Genomic DNA, 17,305 nt, shown 5'->3' with positions numbered 1-17,305 from the left:
TCGAGAAATGTCAGGGTGGCCCACGCCAAGCTCCGAGCCCGACTGCTCATAACGATGAGCCCGGCAGTGCTCGTCGGCAGGGCGTGCAGCGCGGGATCAACCCGGCTAAGCACGCTGCAGCAAGAGCGAAGCCCCCCCCCCCCCACCACCAGCGCGGAGATCCACGCGCGTCTCCGAGGCGTGTTCCTTCATGGCCTTACACACTTCCACCTTGCTCAACTCTCACCTCCACGCACACCCTCCCCCTCCTGCTTCTCCTGCCAAAGGCTATCGTTGTAAAATTGTCATCTCTCAGAATCCCCCCCCCCACCCCTGACTTGGGCCTCTTGGGCAAGAGAGAGAGAGAGAGATGCCTTCTTGAGTGAAGGTGCCATGCTTCTTCTCACTGGGCTGGAACGCAGCTGCACCAAAGCCGGCGAGACCCGTCCGGTCCAAATGCACAGCGGTTACCACTTTTTTTTCCCAGCATCGGGTAATTAAGATGTAGATTCGGGGAATGGACCGAGCAGCTGTACGGCCCCAAAACCCCATTCCAAGATATGTGAAGGAAAGGGAAATAAATAAATAAAGTGTTGCGCAAAGTCGTGAGATGCCCCCACGGTTCAGACGGAGGGGAAGGGGAGAGAGAGGTCCAATCAATCTGCACGTTGCCTCCTTTGTGCTGGCACAGCAGTGATGTCATCCGCACAGCCCTCCCGAGAATTCTGCAATGCCCTGCGCTTCCGCCATGTGGACAGATCCCTGCACTGGCCCACGGGCGCTCGCCCCGCGGGAAACAAGGTGTGTGGGGGCGGAGGCGAGTGGCGGGAGGGGGGGTGGGCAGTGGGGGGAGGGTAGTGAGGGGAGGAGGCATGTGGGGGGGGGGGAGCAGCGGTGGGGGGAGGAATGGAGAAACTCGCCTCTCTCCCAACGTAGACGAGAGAAATGGCAACAAATAGTTTTTAAACTAAACTGGATCAATGTGCTTTCTCGGAGCCATGCTGACCCAAAACATTCACCTGCTGACGTTTTTTACGCACAGGCGTCAAGAGCCACGTATAATTTCCCCATTCTCTTTCTTTGGCAGAGTCGCCGTAATAATAATTAAGTAATAATGACTAATGTACTGAGGATCTATACATTTCACGTGATGGCCGTCAAAACAAGAGGGAAAAATTAGCACTAATTGGAAAAGCAATAGGAAACTGGAACGGAGTCAAGAGCGTTTCACTTGAGAGAGCACTGGGGCGGAAAACCTAGCAGAGGCTCTGGGCCCTCTCTAAAGTTTGGCATGGACGAGAGGGGCAAAATTAAATGCGGAGTATAAATAAACACATTCAGAAATAAATAATTTCTAATCAAACCCTGTCCCGCAAGCAGCTTTCATCCTGGGAGATCGGAGGTTATAGGAACTTCAGCGACGGCGTTGGTTGTCTGGCCACTACGTAGAGCGCACCGAGGCTTGGGGGCCATCGATGGCAGCACGGGGACACGCGGCACTGCGGTACGGGGGCTCAGAGGTCGGGCAGCTTTGGCTGACCGTGCACACCCAGCTGCTCTGCGACGTGGCCTTCGTGCATGACGTTACCCCAGAAGACCTGACAGCGAAATAAATTGCTCTGTTGACAAGCGGGGCTCAGCGTTTGCCAACGAAAGCGCCAGTGGCTTTAAAATGATTGTTCTGGACTGGGTTTTCTTGGAAGTGATACCACTTCCATGTTAGCCAGCCATCCCAGCGGCATGGGTTAAGCAAGGTTTAAACGCACGAGTCAGGAAACCAGCGTGGCAACGGCGCACTTTCCATGAATCGCAAGGGCCGGGTGTTTCTGGTGGTGGTGGGGAGGGGAGGGCAAGAGGGAGGTGAGCTGGGAAGACGGCTCACAAAGGGGCCGGCAAAGAGAGGTGGGAGGAGTGGGTGTGAGGGAGTCCAGGCGGGAGGGATCAGCGGCTACATCAACAACATCGGTGCCACCATATGCTTGCGCAAACCTTTCCATATCCACCACGTTTGTAATTTTTTTTCAGGGAACACAGAAATGGGTCGATCGTGAAGCCTAATGAGTAATAATAATTACCATTATTAATAATAACAACCCTCTAGCACTCTGAGTTTGGCCAGAGCACTGTAAGTGCAGCAGAGAGCCTATGTATGTTTAACTTCTTTCAGGGTCTCAGAGAGAGAGGGTCTTACAGTGGAACACAGAGACGAGGTCTCGAATGCGGAGCAGGGAGACAGGGCCTCACGGTGGAGCAAGGAGACAGGGCCTCACGGTGGAGCAGGGAGACAGGGCCTCACGGTGGAGCAGGGAGACAGGGCCTCACGGTGGAGTAGACAGGGCCTCACGGTGGAGCATGGAGACAGGGCCTCACGGTGGAGCAAGGAGACAGGGCCTCACGGTGGAGCAGGGAGACAGGGCCTCACGGTGGAGCAGGGAGACAGGGCCTCACGGTGGAGCAGGGAGACAGGGCCTCACGGTGGAGCAGGGAGACAAGGCCTCACGGTGGAGCAGGGAGACAGGGCCTCACGGTGGAGCATGGAGACAGGACCTCACGGTGGAGCATGGAGACAGGGCCTCACGGTGGAGCATGGAGACAGGGCCTCACGGTGGAGCAAGGAGACAGGGCCTCACGGTGGAGCAGGGAGACAGGGCCTCACGGTGGAGCAGGGAGACAGGGCCTCACGGTGGAGCAGGGAGACAGGGCCTCACGGTGGAGCAGGGAGACAGGGCCTCACGGTGGAGCAGGGAGACAGGGCCTCACGGTGGAGCAGGGAGACAAGGCCTCACGGTGGAGCAGGGAGATAGGGCCTCACGGTGGAGCATGGAGACAGGACCTCACGGTGGAGTAGACAGGGCCTCACGGTGGAGCATGGAGACAGGGCCTCACGGTGGAGCAAGGAGACAGGGCCTCACGGTGGAGCAGGGAGACAGGGCCTCACGGTGGAGCAGGGAGACAGGGCCTCACGGTGGAGCAGGGAGACAAGGCCTCACGGTGGAGCAGGGAGACAGGGCCTCACGGTGGAGCAGGGAGACAGGGCCTCACGGTGGAGCAGGGAGACAGGGCCTCACGGTGGAGCAAGGAGACAGGGCCTCACGGTGGAGCAGGGAGACAGGGCCTCACGGTGGAGCAGGGAGACAGGACCTCACGGTGGAGCAGGGAGACAGGGCCTCACGGTGGAGCAGGGAGACAGGGCCTCATGGTGGAGCAAGGAGATAGGGCCTCACGGTGGAGCAAGGAGATAGGGCCTCACGGTGGAGCATCGAGACAGGACCTCACGGTGGAGTAGACAGGGCCTCACGATGGAGCAAGGCGACAGGGCCTCACGGTGGAGCAGGGAGACAGGGCCTCACGGTGGAGCAGGGAGACAGGGCCTCACAGTGGAGCATGGAGACAGGACCTCACGGTGGAGTAGACAGGGCCTCACGGTGGAGCATGGAGACAGGGCCTCACGGTGGAGCAAGGAGACAGGGCCTCACGGTGGAGCAGGGAGACAGGGCCTCATGGTGGAGCAGGGAGACAGGGCCTCACGGTGGAGCAGGGAGACAGGGCCTCACGGTGGAGCATGGAGACAGGGCCTCACGGTGGAGTAGGGAGACAGGGCCTCACGGTGGAGCATGGAGACAGGGCCTCACGGTGGAGCATGGAGACAGGGCCTCACGGTGAAGCATGGAGACAGGGCCTCACGGTGGAGCATGGAGACAGGGCCTCACGGTGGAGCAGGGAGACAGGGCCTCACGGTGGAGCATGGAGACAGGGCCTCACGGTGGAGCAATGGAGACAGGGCCTCACGGTGGAGCATGGAGACAGGGCCTCACGGTGGAGCATGGAGACAGGGCCTCACGGTGGAGCAGGGAGACAGGGCCTCACGGTGGAGCATGGAGACAGGGCCTCACGGTGGTGTAGAAACGTCCTTATAGTGGAGCACGGGAGACAGGGCCTCATGGTGGAGCAAAGAAAAGGGGTCTAATGGTGGAGCAGAGAGACAGAGTCTTACAGTGAAGAAGGAGAGTGGTGAGTGGGTTCCAATTGATGATTAATGACTGAGGTCTCCTGGGTTAGTGGTGTTTTGTGGGTAAGTGGTGAGTGGGGTCTTCTAGGCGAGTGGTGGCTCATGGGTAAGTAGCGAGATCTCGTGCAGTCTCGTGGGTGAGCGATGAGTGACGTTTCAAGAGCTAGTGGGGTCTAAAGGGTGAGTGGTGAGTAAAGTGCCGAGGGTGAGTTGTATCTTATGTGTGAGTGGTGAGTGGGGTCTCCAAGGTGAGTAGGGCCTTAAAGGTGAATGGTGAGTGAAGAGTGGCATCTAAAGGGTACGTATTTCTAGATTTGAAGCTTTCGTGACTGCAAGGATTCATATTCTTAGGTTTTTTCCGTAAAGTCACGTAGGTAAAAAAATAAAAATTAATAAAAGTAAAATAAAAATAAAATAAAAATCACGACGTTTCGGAGGCAACACAAGCTTCCATCTTCAGGTGGAACCATCACAGCATGATAGCTGTATCAAGTGATACAGCTATCATGCTGTGACGGTTCCAACACAAGCTTCCGTCTTCAGGTAGAACCGTCACAGCATGATAGCTGTATCACTTGAAGCTTGTGTTGCCTCCGAAACGTCGTGATTTTTATTTATTTTACTTTTATTAATTTTTATTTTTTACCTACGTGACTTTACCGAAAAAACCTAAGAATATAAAGGGTACGTTGTGAGTGGGGTCTCACGGGTGAGTGGTGAGTGCAGAGTGGCCTCACACAGGTGAGTGCTGACCTGCACACTTTCACGGTCGCTATGAGTTCACTGCTCCAGGCACCGCTTCGACAGCCAGGTTCTGCCAAGGTCTGGGCTTCTTGCTCAGGCGCTGACATTTTATTGGGTGACCTTTATTGTTGTTGCTGTTTCTGGCATCCTTGTTTATGAGGATGAGCTGGGTGGGCGCCAGCGAGGCGCTTTTGTAGGAAATGAATGAATTATAAACACGCACGTAAAACAAGAGAGTGGAGGAAAACTAAATTATAAATATGAGAGTCACAATCGCTCGCAGATGAATTTTTTGGACCACGGGGTTGTAGAGAGAAAAAAAAAAGGCGTAACCAAAATGACTTTTTATAAATAAATGAAATTGCTAAATGTAATAACATAACGTCTTTGGTGACACTCCACATTTAGCCGAACATAGTTTCCAACTGTAATTGACTAAATCATCTCAACATCAACGATAACCTAACCTGGTAAATTTAAAACACGGGGGGGGGGGGGTTATTTTTACCCTCCCCGCCAACCTTTTCCCTTCCTTTCACCTCTCGTCTAAAATAAAGAAATAAAACAAAATAAATAAATATAGAATTAGCCACGGAGAGGAACTCTCACATCAGTGCCGGCGACACGACACCACCACCACCCCCCCCTTCTCCTCCCTTTATTTCGAGGCCAAGCTCACGCCTACGCGTTCCGCGTGTCCATTTCCAAGTAAAGGAGTCAAGAGGTAGCTCCGGAGCCGTGAGGCGTGCCGGTGGAAGGCCCTCCCCGCGGCCCCTATCAGCCGGGCTTTCTCTCATTTTGATTGGCACAGCTGTGGAAGGGGATATGGCTTTTGTCCAAGCTCAAGCAGCATAAAGGTATGACGGGTTCTGGCACCGGACAAGAATGCATAAATTCTCACATCAAAATGCCGTGTTCTTTGTAAGATTTTTGATGGCGGTGAATTTTTTTCCCCTTAAAATTTTGCACGAAAACAGGTGTTTCAGCGGGTTCAGGTATAAGGAGGCTTGACAGAGGTTGGCAGAGCCAAAAGGAAAAAAAAAACACCACTTTTAAATCCCCCTACTGCTTGCAACGTCTCAGCCTCCGCCGCTGCTCGAGTAAAGTTTGAGTGGCAACCCAAGGGACTCTTGCTGCATTCCCCCCGTCCTCCACGAGCCACAATTACCGAGGGCCTCTCGCTCCGTGCAGAGTCTGGCAGAGAGCTGGAGAGCGCGGCTCCCGTCCCCGAGGTGGGGCTTGACCGAGGCCTGACCGGCATGGAGCTCGGCGGAGGAAGCAGGCGTGAGCTGAGAAAACATCCCGCGGCAACTGGGGAATCCTTGACCCACACCTGCACCACCGCGCCGCGCCGCCGGACCCCAACCCCTAATCCCAACGGGAGCAGAGTGCGGGGATGAGGAAAAGGAGCAGGGAGATGAGGAGAGCGGGACCAGGGAGAATGGGAGCAGAGACCTGGGAGGGCGGCGCTGATGGGATGGTGTGGGGGGAGGGAGGCCAACAGCCCATGCACATCTGAGCGGAGGCGTGTTTTGTTAGAACTCAATAATCGCCGTCGAAAAACAGGGTCAGAAACAGCATCTCGCAAATAACCCACCCAACCCACACCCTCCCCCCCCACCGGTCGTACCAGCACCGCCCCAGTTGTGCCCATCACAGATTCCGCCGAGGATCCAACTGCGGTTCCTGCTTGGAAGGCGGTGGACGCCGGCGGTGACGCGCCGCGCGGCCACGGCGGTTGTTATTTTGGGACAGGTCACGGCACGCGGCGGATCCCCACGCGCCTCTCGGCAAAACGTGGACGCAGTTTGCCGGGTGGCTACGTGAAGCAGCACTTGCGCGAGGTCGGGGTCGGGCGAGCGGGCTGGCGGGCATGCATGCGGGCGTGCGTGCGTGCGTACGTGCGTGCGTGCTCACGGCCGTGGCGTTGGTGGGACAAAGCGCTGGGGACAGGGGTCGCAGTGGGGGCTCGTTGTGCTTGTGCAGCCACTGGCTCACGAGAGCAATCGCGCGGAAAGGCACCAGCAGGGTAGCGCTGGCACCGCACCCAGCCCAAATCACACCCCGCGTTTGAGAAAGAACGCACTTACCTGTCTGTGAGCCCGTGTGCAGGAAAATAACCGGGTAATTTCATGCTGCTTGTACGTGTAATTATAAAGATAAAATCGCGTACCTTTCTTATTTACAACACTGCATGCGTGCGTGGCGGAGTCTGTGAACTGGTACAGTACAACATATGTATACACGGACAATCCCAAGTTGTCGTTCAAAAATGTGCAGAGTGCTAATTACCAAGAGGGTTTAACTTTACTCGTAAACAAAGCCAACAGTACAGCTGGCGAGGATCGGATTCCCCGCAGAGGAAGGACAGCAAACAGAAAACAAGCCGGAGCTCTGTCAGGGACGAAGGCGATCTCGCTATGAACGGCAGACGTGCGAGACACGGCCCTGCCTTTCAAGACACAGAGCCTGCTTTTCTCAAGCCATTAACTAGAAGTGCCGTTGTTTTGGATCATAGCCGATAACGTCATTAAGTTATTATACGTTCATAATTTTCATTTTCATTTATCTTTCATTTACTAGCATTGCCAAGTTTGGCTGAATTACAGAGAAGCAGTTTTCTCCTTTTTTTTACAATGCTATTCCCCACTCATGTTATTATTGTAACAGTATTGTGTTAACACAATTCTTGCTTTTAATTAAAAAGGTTTTTGTATTTACTCGCTGGTACAGTCAGCTCAATCGTTCGGCTCCGAGGTCTTCTGCAGAGACATCGGGCACAATGAGGCATGCAAATGGGATTCACCGACACTGGGGCTCATCGGTGAGCCATGCCAGGCTACAGACTGCCATCGCTAAGTACGGGTTACCGAAGGTGGGATGTCCGGGTCTGATATGACTTACCAATGATGATAGCCTTGCCTACACATGGACTATGTGTCCAAGCAACCGCTAAAAGTAGCGACAACGCAACAGAATTACGGGACGTCAATGTTGTTTCATAAACATTAAGAAATCTCTACAAATTCTTCTTCGCCTTCTCCTTCTTTTCCCCCTCCTTATAAAGGGCCCACGATATATATTTTTATAGATCAACTTATAATTACATTTCTCAAATGTAATTAAACGTAAGAAACAATGACTGGCTCCAACAACGGTGGAATAATTTTTGTCTTACTCAGCGACATCTTAAACGGCTGTGTACTTTTAGCCAACTCTTGAAAACACTCGGGGAGCACGTGGTGGTGGTGGGGGGTGGTGGGGGCGGTGGGGGTGGTGGGGGGAGTGCATCTGTTACAATCTGTAGCACAACAAACTATTAATCCGGCTGGGTGATGTGAAAATAACAACAATTACCACATGGCTCGAACCGAGAGCCTCTTTAACGGCGCTACGGTTCACCGCAAACCCAATCGGACGGGACATCCGCGCGCGTTTGTGAACGCGCGTCTCCTCCGGCTGTGCGTGTCATGCACGTGAGCTTCACTACATCTCTCCTGTTGTCACAATTTTATTATTTTTACCCGTGTTACCACCGTCTCTGACGGCCACATTCCCAACTGTGCAACCATCCGTGCTCATAACACCCGCTCTATCACTTGTGCCGCTTGCATGTGTATTACCTGTGCGTGTGTCGCCTGTCACCCACATGTCACCTGTGTGTGTGTGTGTGCCATCTGTGTAACCTGTGTGCGTGACTGTCTATCGCCCATGTAACCAACAAAAAATACTTCCTGGTTTGGAGCGGCAAAGATTTATGGATGGCAGGGTCTTAGAAATCCTGGAAGGAGCAATCTTGAGACATGGTAATGTTAGGACTGATGGCCTCCAGGGATCAATATTTGCATGTCTGTGTGTGTTGACCGATTCATAGCGGTGCCAAGACACAGACCGAGGTGTGGATACCAAGAGTGGGGTTAGCCATTGGCTGCTGTCAACTAAATGTCACGTGTGTCTGTAACCATGTCACCTGTGTTCAAAACTGTATCGCTTGTGTACATGCCACCAGTATCTGAATCACCTTATCCATGTATGCGTCATCTGTGTGTTTCTGACCTCCTGTACGTGTGTATCACCTGTGGCTATTTCACATGTGAAATATCACTATATTTCATGTGTCTGTATAGACGATGTCTGTATCAGCTGTGTGTGTCCCGGCCACCCACCCGCTCTTGTGCCACGCCGGCCTTTGTAGGTGCTCGCTAACACCACTTGCTCCAATAGTCTGTTCAGGCTATATAGGGGCGATCTTTGCTTTTGCGTCACCTGTGTCTGCGTCACTTGTGTCTATATGACACCCATGTCTGTGTGACCTGTGTCATTGTGACCTGTGTCTCGATCACCTTTATCTCGATGACCTGTGTGACCTGTATCACCTGTATCCCCGGTGTAGACGTCACCCGTGTCCGTGACCTCTGTCTTTGTGTCACCTGTGCCACCAGTACCTGTATCTGCTCCTGCCGGCGCCGCTGCTCTGCCACCTTGCGCGTGAGCGTCTCCCTGCGCGCCTTCAACTGCCGGATGTCATCACTCTCCTCATCGCTCCCCTCGCTCGCCAGCAGCTCCTCCTCCACCAGCACGTCATCCTCTCCCTGTCAAGACACACGCCGTCAACGCGTCATCTCCACCGTGGGTGATGCACACATCATCACAGTCACTCTCGCTGCACACAATGACGGCGTGTCACTCTCGCCCGGGTGACGCACGTCGTCACTGTGTCACCCTCGCCCACGTGACACAAATCATCCCCTTTGATGCATACGTGTTCTTTTGTTTTCTGTAATGTTTACGTTGTCCGGCTGCTACTTACTCCAGGAGTTTCGTGCTCAGACGAAGGCTGCACCTTCGACAACACGCTGCCACCCTCCCCTCCCTTAGCCCCTCGCACTCTCGCCCCCTCACGCCCCCCCCACCCCCAGCACGCCCGGTGAAGTGGCTTCGTATTTATTTACGTTGTATTTTACACGGTGTAATTCACTCATTGTGCGAACTGCCTCATTACCCCTTGTGCACCGTAAAGCTTTTATTTAAAAAGCTTTAAACATTTCATTGAACCCACGGTTAATCATGGCACAAGTGGAATGCTGCCAATTGTGGATTAGGGCACTAAAACAAACAACAAAAAAATGGCCCCCTGTTTTTTCCCCCAGTATTAAAACAAATTGGTATTGCTCGCTTAACGCAAGCTCGAAGATTTAGGGCCAGCGGGCTACGGTAGCGCCTTTTGGACCTGGGCGCTGTGGACGCGCCACGGTGCCGAGTCGGCCTACACCCGACGCGGTGGGGGCGGCGGTGCCGGAACGCGCGCGATCGCGGGAGAGACTCGTGACCGGCCAAACCGCGAGCGCCGACGGACGTCAGGAGCGAGCTCTGGCACTGCGACCGCGTCGCCGCGATCACAATCGTGGGTGCTGGTCGCCCCCCTCGGTTGTGCCGAGCCAGTGGTGGAAATTCCACGTTCCTATGGTGAGCACCAGCATTCAAAAGAAGACCTAGATCAGTGGTTCTTAACGTGGGGTGCACGCTGCACCCCCTGGAGGTGCGAGACATGGCCAGATTCTTTCAGAAGGTAAAACCATCGAAACACAAATTAAGCACGGGCATGTAAGTTACAACACCTTGTTTCATCAAACCCCTACTTATTTATTAACATCGTACATTTTTGAAACGATTCAGAACCAAAGGGGTGCAAGGCTGCAGTAAAGGTTAAGAGCCACTGACCTCGTTAGATGGCGACTTCTCCCCCACTAAGCGGTGCTCATTTTACTGGCCCCCGAGGAGTGATTGTTGCCTTAACAGTGATGACGAAGACGATGACGATGACGATCATCATGATATTGATTAGGTTGATGATGATGAGAGTGGCGATGATTATGATCGTGGTTATGACGACAACGACGATAATAATATTGGGTTGAGTTGATCCTGGCTGAAACTTGATCTCGCGGCTGCCCTGCCACTCACTCGGCCAGCTGAGCTACATTTCGGCTCGTACTTATTTTGCGCCAACGTAAAATCAGTTGCAACGCACTATCCTTACGAGCAGGGACACAACAAAGACTTAAGTATGCAGATATTAAAATGGCACGCGGATATAACACTGGCGCACAATGGCCTACGTGTGTCTCACGTCCCCGAGGAGCGTGAGATGACGAGTTTGGCAATGCAGTGCACAAACCTGGACCTCGAGCGCATAGACACCCCCCCCCACTCCAAGCGTGACCTCTTACCACTGTTATTACACGTATGAATATAATTTCAAAATACATTAACGGATGATTTTCAAGACCTGTGTTTTTTTTTTCTTTCTCTTTTTTCAGAACCAAGAATTATTATTTCTTAAAACTATTAACCAGCCAAGGATAATCAAACAAAAAAACCCCAACGTACAGAAGAAGAGAGAGAACGAAGAGAATGAAAACCGCGAGCTCATTTCCTACGTAGCCACGCAAACAGGATCCCCACTTAACATTGTTACATTCTGATTTAATGGTTTCCATTTTCCATCTGCAGAGAAGCAGACGTTAGCCAGTCTGTGCCCTGGGTGGTCTCACAGAGAGCCTTCCAAATTTGGCGAGCCCATTCCGTCTGTGCTCGCTTGGTGTTTGCGAGACGAGAGGCGATATTACACCCGAGCGTCTGGTTTGGCTGCATTGCGTGTGCCAGCTCATGTTTATGGTATATACAAAGACAAAGATCCCCCGCATAGCCTTCACAGACTGTAGGGGCAAGTGCTGTTACGGAGCACCTATAAAGGCCGGCACGGCACACGAGGGGGTGGGTGGCCAAAACCACGCCCGGCCGCCTTTGTCTCCACAGTGGCGATGTTTACACATCGTACCAGGTACTCATTTGAGGCTGAGTCGACCTAGGGGAGGCCCAGGACCCGTTCACATAATCGTCACTGGTGTTGGCCGTGAGCGGGAATCTAACTCGGGTCGCCGGGTTTGTAGCGCAGCGTAGCGCTAACCGCTACACTACCACTCCCCGTAATATATACACGCGCGTGCACACGCACGGCAATTTCTTGTGGTCGTTTTAAGCCTTTTATTTTTTATTTACACGGGGGAGACTGGCGCTGCGTGGTGCCGAAACGTTGCGCTGTGCGGGGCACGGTGCCAACGCGCCGTGTCACATTCGGTCCTCCGCACGCTAAATGCACGCTTGCTGGGCCATAAAGGTATGCTAAAGTGGTAATTATATTACAAGCGCATGCCAACTTTAAAGATTTAGTGATTGTGATGGCTGTTGGTTTTTTTCTTACTCGTTTCATTTGCTTCTTCACTGCCAATGGTCTCCGCGTACATGTACATGCGCGTACGTGTACATGCGCGTTACGGATCTCTACGTATAAGAATGTACATCCGTCACTTAACTTGAAAACTAAACACCTGGGACTGCCCCGCGAGCTTCTGCCAAGAAGCCTTCAGCGCTCTTTACCGCCAGCGAGCTGGGTTTGGCACAGGCGCTGTGGTGACATAACTACAACTAAGTGGTGAATGACAGCCGCTGCTGTGTATGTACACATCGATGCATCATTTCTAAAACAAAAAACTACTTTTTTTCGATGGAAAAGTAAAGAATGAAATATTCTGAGTTCCGGACAGCAGCCCATCCCCCCAGCCCACCCCCGCTGCTCCCCCCCCCCTCGTCCCCCCAAAGAGACTCGAGAAAATCGCTTGTGCCGGAGCAGCAATCGATGTCGCATTCCCAGCTGCTGAAGCAGCAGCAGCACTCATTCATTAAAAGCATCGTAGAGTCGGCGGAGCTAAGGACTGCATTAGCGACGCAGGCACGCAGCGCTGGCCCGCACGTCAACACTCATACACTCCTTCACCTACATCCCCCCCCCACCCCCCAGCACACGACGGAGCAGCGTCCAGAGGAAGGCGTGAGCTCCCGAGGGGCGGCACTGCGGGCACGCGCGCCAACAAGCGGGCACACGTGTGCCAACACGCACGCGCTCGCGCGCGGCGCCATGCAAACGTGCAACCTGAAACTCAGAGCAGTGTCGCGATTGCTTCGTCGGTACATCGCCTATCAGATGAATTATCCGATCATGGTGGTCCTCTCGCACTGCTTCTCTTAGTAGGAGTCCCCAAGGATCAACAAGGTGTCAGCTGGTGCTCACCAACCACGAATGTTCCTGAACAAGCAGTGACAACTCCACATTCCTATGGTGTAGAAAAAGCCCTGTGAGAAAGCCACCCACCGGTTGGTACACAAGAGATGATGATAATCATGACAATGATGATGAGGTTGATTTTACACAAAGGACTTTTCACCAATTACAAAGGTAAGCCAGCGTACCTGTGATATGACCAAAATCCTGAATAAGACAAATCACTGCAAACAATCTAAAACAGTAACCAAAAAAAAAGAAGCAAAGCTCCACAGCGACACGTACAGAGGAGATGGTGAGCCTTGGGCTCTGGTTAAATAAATAAAACTGAACTGAAACGGTCAAAGGATTCACAGGTATGAGTGCAGCAGCGAAGAGAAATCTACAGGCGTGTACGCCAATGGCTGTGCTGTTTATGTGTCGTCCGGTTGGGAAGGACACATGCTCACCCGCAACCCGGGCAAAAAGGGATTCATTCGTTAGAGGTTCACACGCAGTCCTTGAATTAGACCTCAACATTCACCTCCAGGACACCGTCATTCCTCATGTCCATCTCCCTTCTCCCGCCGTGGCGACTGTGGTTAGGTTGTTTCCTTTGGTCGACGCCGGCGCTTAACGTGATTGGCTCCTGGACCGACTAAAGAGGGGCAGCAGAGTCAAGGAACACAAGTGGCGTGCCCTCTCAAGTACAAGCCGAGGTCTAATCAAGCGCACATGCTGGGAAATAGTCCCCATGTGGGATCGCCTCCTACACACCGCAGTGCTACAAAGCAAGTGGTTGCGGGCCGTGGCACGGTGTGTGTGCACCGCGTCACTGCCGCCCCCAGGGTGTAGTGTTACAGAGAGGGGGCCCAGGCAGAGCCTCCCTGACAGAGCCCGTTCTCGCCACGCAGCCGCGACGGCCGCTCACAGCGCAAAGTGGGGTTCAAGCGGGAGCCACGGGTGCTGGAACCCTGCCGGCAGTAGGGGGGGGGGATAAGCTACTTGCCCCATGTGCTGGGCCATCTTTGGTTACCGGTGATGCTGCTTTGTCTGAAGACGAATGGTGACTCGAGCGAGACGCTTTAACCTCGCCCACAGCGTTCGCCATCAATGGCCACTCCAGGCTCGAGGCCACAGCAGTGCTCCGCAAGCCACCCGGCCACCTCATGTTTGCGTTGTGTTTTTTTGTTCAAGTTCTACATTGCATGAGTGCGGCGAGTTCTGGCAGGGCGGTAATTGCTCTTGCGCTATCTCTCTCTCTTCCCATGGCAAGTTCACTTCACCGCATCTGTGAAAACAGATCGCTGCGAACCGCGCTGGCGATTTGGATGGCATCCAGTCCATGACATCACTTGCCCTCACTTCGACTCGGAAAACCCACGCATCTACAGCTGGACAGTTGTGAGTGAGCATCATCCCGGAGCGCCCACCTCTCGGTGCTTCTCGGTTTTTCCACGAGTAAAAATCACTCGGCGACAGACAGGGCGAAGTAAAGCCTCGACAGTCGGTTTCAACTTCTGTTCGTGTCATCGTACAAAATACCTCCCTGATATTTTAGCGGACGTTGCTAAAATTCCATCTCTGAGAGGGCTTCGCAGTTTTTGTCGTTTCACTGACACGCCGAGCAGGTTTAAGAAGCGCACGCGCTCCAAACCGCCGCACTCGATATACTTCAGCACACATTAGACACGCAATCGTTATGAACAAATAATTTGTGGGAGGATGACATTCGATTAACGATTTCAAGTATAAAGTTTGCGTTAAAAATAACTGAACACACCTGAAATTTACGAGGAGACCGGCCTCAATTCCCAACACGTTTCAGGGCATTCATGGCAAGAGAAAGGGGGGGGGGCAGCTAAACCGGAGGGGGTCACGCGACATGGCGAGAACGCAAAGAAGAGCGGTGAGAGCGGCACAGAGAGAATGCGGCCACGCAGGTGTCAAGGGGGGCGGGCGCGGCTCAACGCGATCGTAGCAGGGTCACTTGCAGAATGCCGCGTGTGCTGCGCTCATCCACGCACAACAACGACGACGACGACAACGACAGCAGCCGCCCTTTGCAACTACACGGTACCGAGGCGACCTCTAAGTCTTCTGCCAGGAGGGCCGCACTGAAGCCACGCGCGGTGGTAATGTCCCGCGCCATTTGGTCATGGGACACAGCGAGTCGATATGGGGTTTGTAGCTGGAATAACTTTTTATGATTCTCTCCCCCACCCCCTCACCCGTACACTAAGTCTCTGCTCACGTGCGGAACAGCCAGGCATGTGTACACACATAGCCACATGCTTTCATACTTACACGCTGGAACACACGTACGAATCACTCCCACAATCTCACTTGCACACAGCGATAGGTCTCTATTCCCCTATTAATTGGAATGGACTGTTTTTACAAGTGTTGTTAGTGGGCACCCATTGAGGTATGTTTATCACGCAACAAGAGGCAGTGGTGTGTCCAAGTCCACCGGAGGCTGATTCGGTCACCCCACTTCTCTGAACGAGAACTCACGCAACTACATCAGGTACTCATTGAAGGCTTGGTCACCCAGGCCAGATACAACTGTCATGAGCGATGTGCATGACTAAGCATAATATGCATACACGCGATTACTCGCACTGGCCTACTAACACACGCACAACTATTAAAGTCGGAGTCAATCTAGGAGAGGCCTTAGACAGGACCAGATACAACTGGTCACTGACATGCATGGTCAGGAATCCAACACTGGTCACAGTGTTAAATGCTTTCAAACAACACGCAAAAATGTGTAAAATGCACACAGCCTGTGCGCGTGGGTAAAACCCACCAGCATTTTCTGAAGAAGTGCATTGTGGTCCTCTTGTCCGAGGTCACCATCGAAATTAATTGGGAAAATATGAGCAGTGGACAAAAGCGGTCCAGAGTTGTCTGTTACCGCATCACTGCCGCCTCTCAGTCGGTCACATTTGCTCAAATTTATTTTGACGGTGACAAGAGATCCACAATGCACGTCTTCAGGAAATGTTGATGGTTTTTGCATAATGCAGAGGCCGTGTGCTTTTGACGCATTTCAGCGTGTGTTTGTTTGAAACGTACGGTTTTCCGGCCTGAACTATTATTCTGTTAAGATGGGTTTTTTTCTCATGAATTTCAATTTGATTATTCGGGTTTGGAGCGCAATGTGCGAACCGCTGCAATTCCGCTCCACACATACGTAAAAGTATCCCCTGAAAAGCCTTAACAGACTATTGGGGCAAGTGCTGTTAGCGAGCACCTATGAAGGCCGGCACGGCACACGAAGTGGTGGGTGGTCGGCACCATGCCCGGCCGTCTTTGTCTCCCGAGTGGCAGCAAGTACGCAACAGGTACTCAATTGAGGCCGAGTCGACACACACACATACAAAAACAAAGATCGCCGTGTAGCCTTAACAGATTGTTGGCGCAAGTGCTGTTAGAAAGCACCTATGAAGGCCAGCATGGCACACGAGGGAGTGGATGGCTCGCATCAAGCACGGCCGCCTTTGTCTCCCCAGTGACAATGTTTACACACATCGCACCATGTACTGATTTGAGGCTGAGTCGACCAAGGGGAAGGCCCAGGACCAATTCAGTTCATCGTCACTGGTGTTGGCCACGAGCGGGAATCGAACCCGTTTCGCTGGGTTTGTAGCGCAGCGTGTGAACCGCTGCACTACCACACATGTGCACACACATACACACAAACACACAAACACACACATCCCCACCCCCTCCTCCACCGCACCATGCCACTCCTGCCCCCCACACGCAACATCTGCCCGCATGTCAGCGAGCGGCCAGGAAGGAGGTGAGCGCGGCGAGCCCTGCTGCTCGCGGGGACGCGGCCCCTTGGCCATGCCACCTCGTGCGCCACGACCCCGACAACAAAGCCCTGCGCGCCGCGGGGATCTCGTAAACAGACGAATTAAAAACATTGTCACACCGGCAGCAACGTGGGCTTATTTACAACGAGCCCCTATTTTTAACCCCGCATCCTCCCTATGCGTTTGATTAAATAAACATAAACCAAGGCTAAACAGACTTTATGGGCAATTTTTATTTGATGTCAGATCGACCCCTTAATGTTTTCCGCCCACTGTGGTACGAACACGGGGAGGGGGTCCGATTGGGCACGAAGTGAGGTTGGGAACGGCACGCGGTGAGGACAGGCGCACCGTGGACAGAATGCCTTTCATGGCCATGTGAGAAATTAACCAAATGAAGCACAAAACCTTGCCGATCTCGTTAAGGAACATAAACCATCACGTGAACTCCGGCCATCCTGACAGCAGCGCCTTTTGGCGAGCCATCAAACAAAGATGGTCACCGCATCGCGGGCTTTCAGATGCGCTTCTGCGGCTGCCTGGAATGCTCTACCTTCCGATATAAGGAAGCCACTGGAGCTATGCACTTTTAAATCTAGATTGAAAACTAATTTGTTGAGAACTGCTTTTTGTGTTTAGTTT

General features: G+C 53.1%; 1 protein-coding gene across 2 annotated transcripts in view; it reads right to left on the bottom strand.

Moving 5' to 3' along the window:
• The window catches only part of SMG6 (SMG6 nonsense mediated mRNA decay factor), a 184,939-nt gene that overhangs the window by 38,947 nt on the left and 128,687 nt on the right, over nucleotides 1–17,305 (bottom strand). For both annotated transcript variants that reach the window (XM_061561975.1, XM_061561976.1), the window contains exon 16: nucleotides 9,178–9,324. In XM_061561975.1, the coding sequence (XP_061417959.1) occupies nucleotides 9,178–9,324 (147 nt within the window). The remainder of the gene's footprint in view (nucleotides 1–9,177; nucleotides 9,325–17,305) is intronic.

Source organism: Lethenteron reissneri, chromosome 28 (assembly GCF_015708825.2).
Source record: "Lethenteron reissneri isolate LAM-NWPU_2019-01 chromosome 28, ASM1570882v1, whole genome shotgun sequence".
NCBI lineage: Eukaryota > Metazoa > Chordata > Hyperoartia > Petromyzontiformes > Petromyzontidae > Lethenteron > Lethenteron reissneri.
Note: the sequence above shows the minus strand (reverse complement) of the source record. Positions and strands in the feature narration are given on the sequence as shown.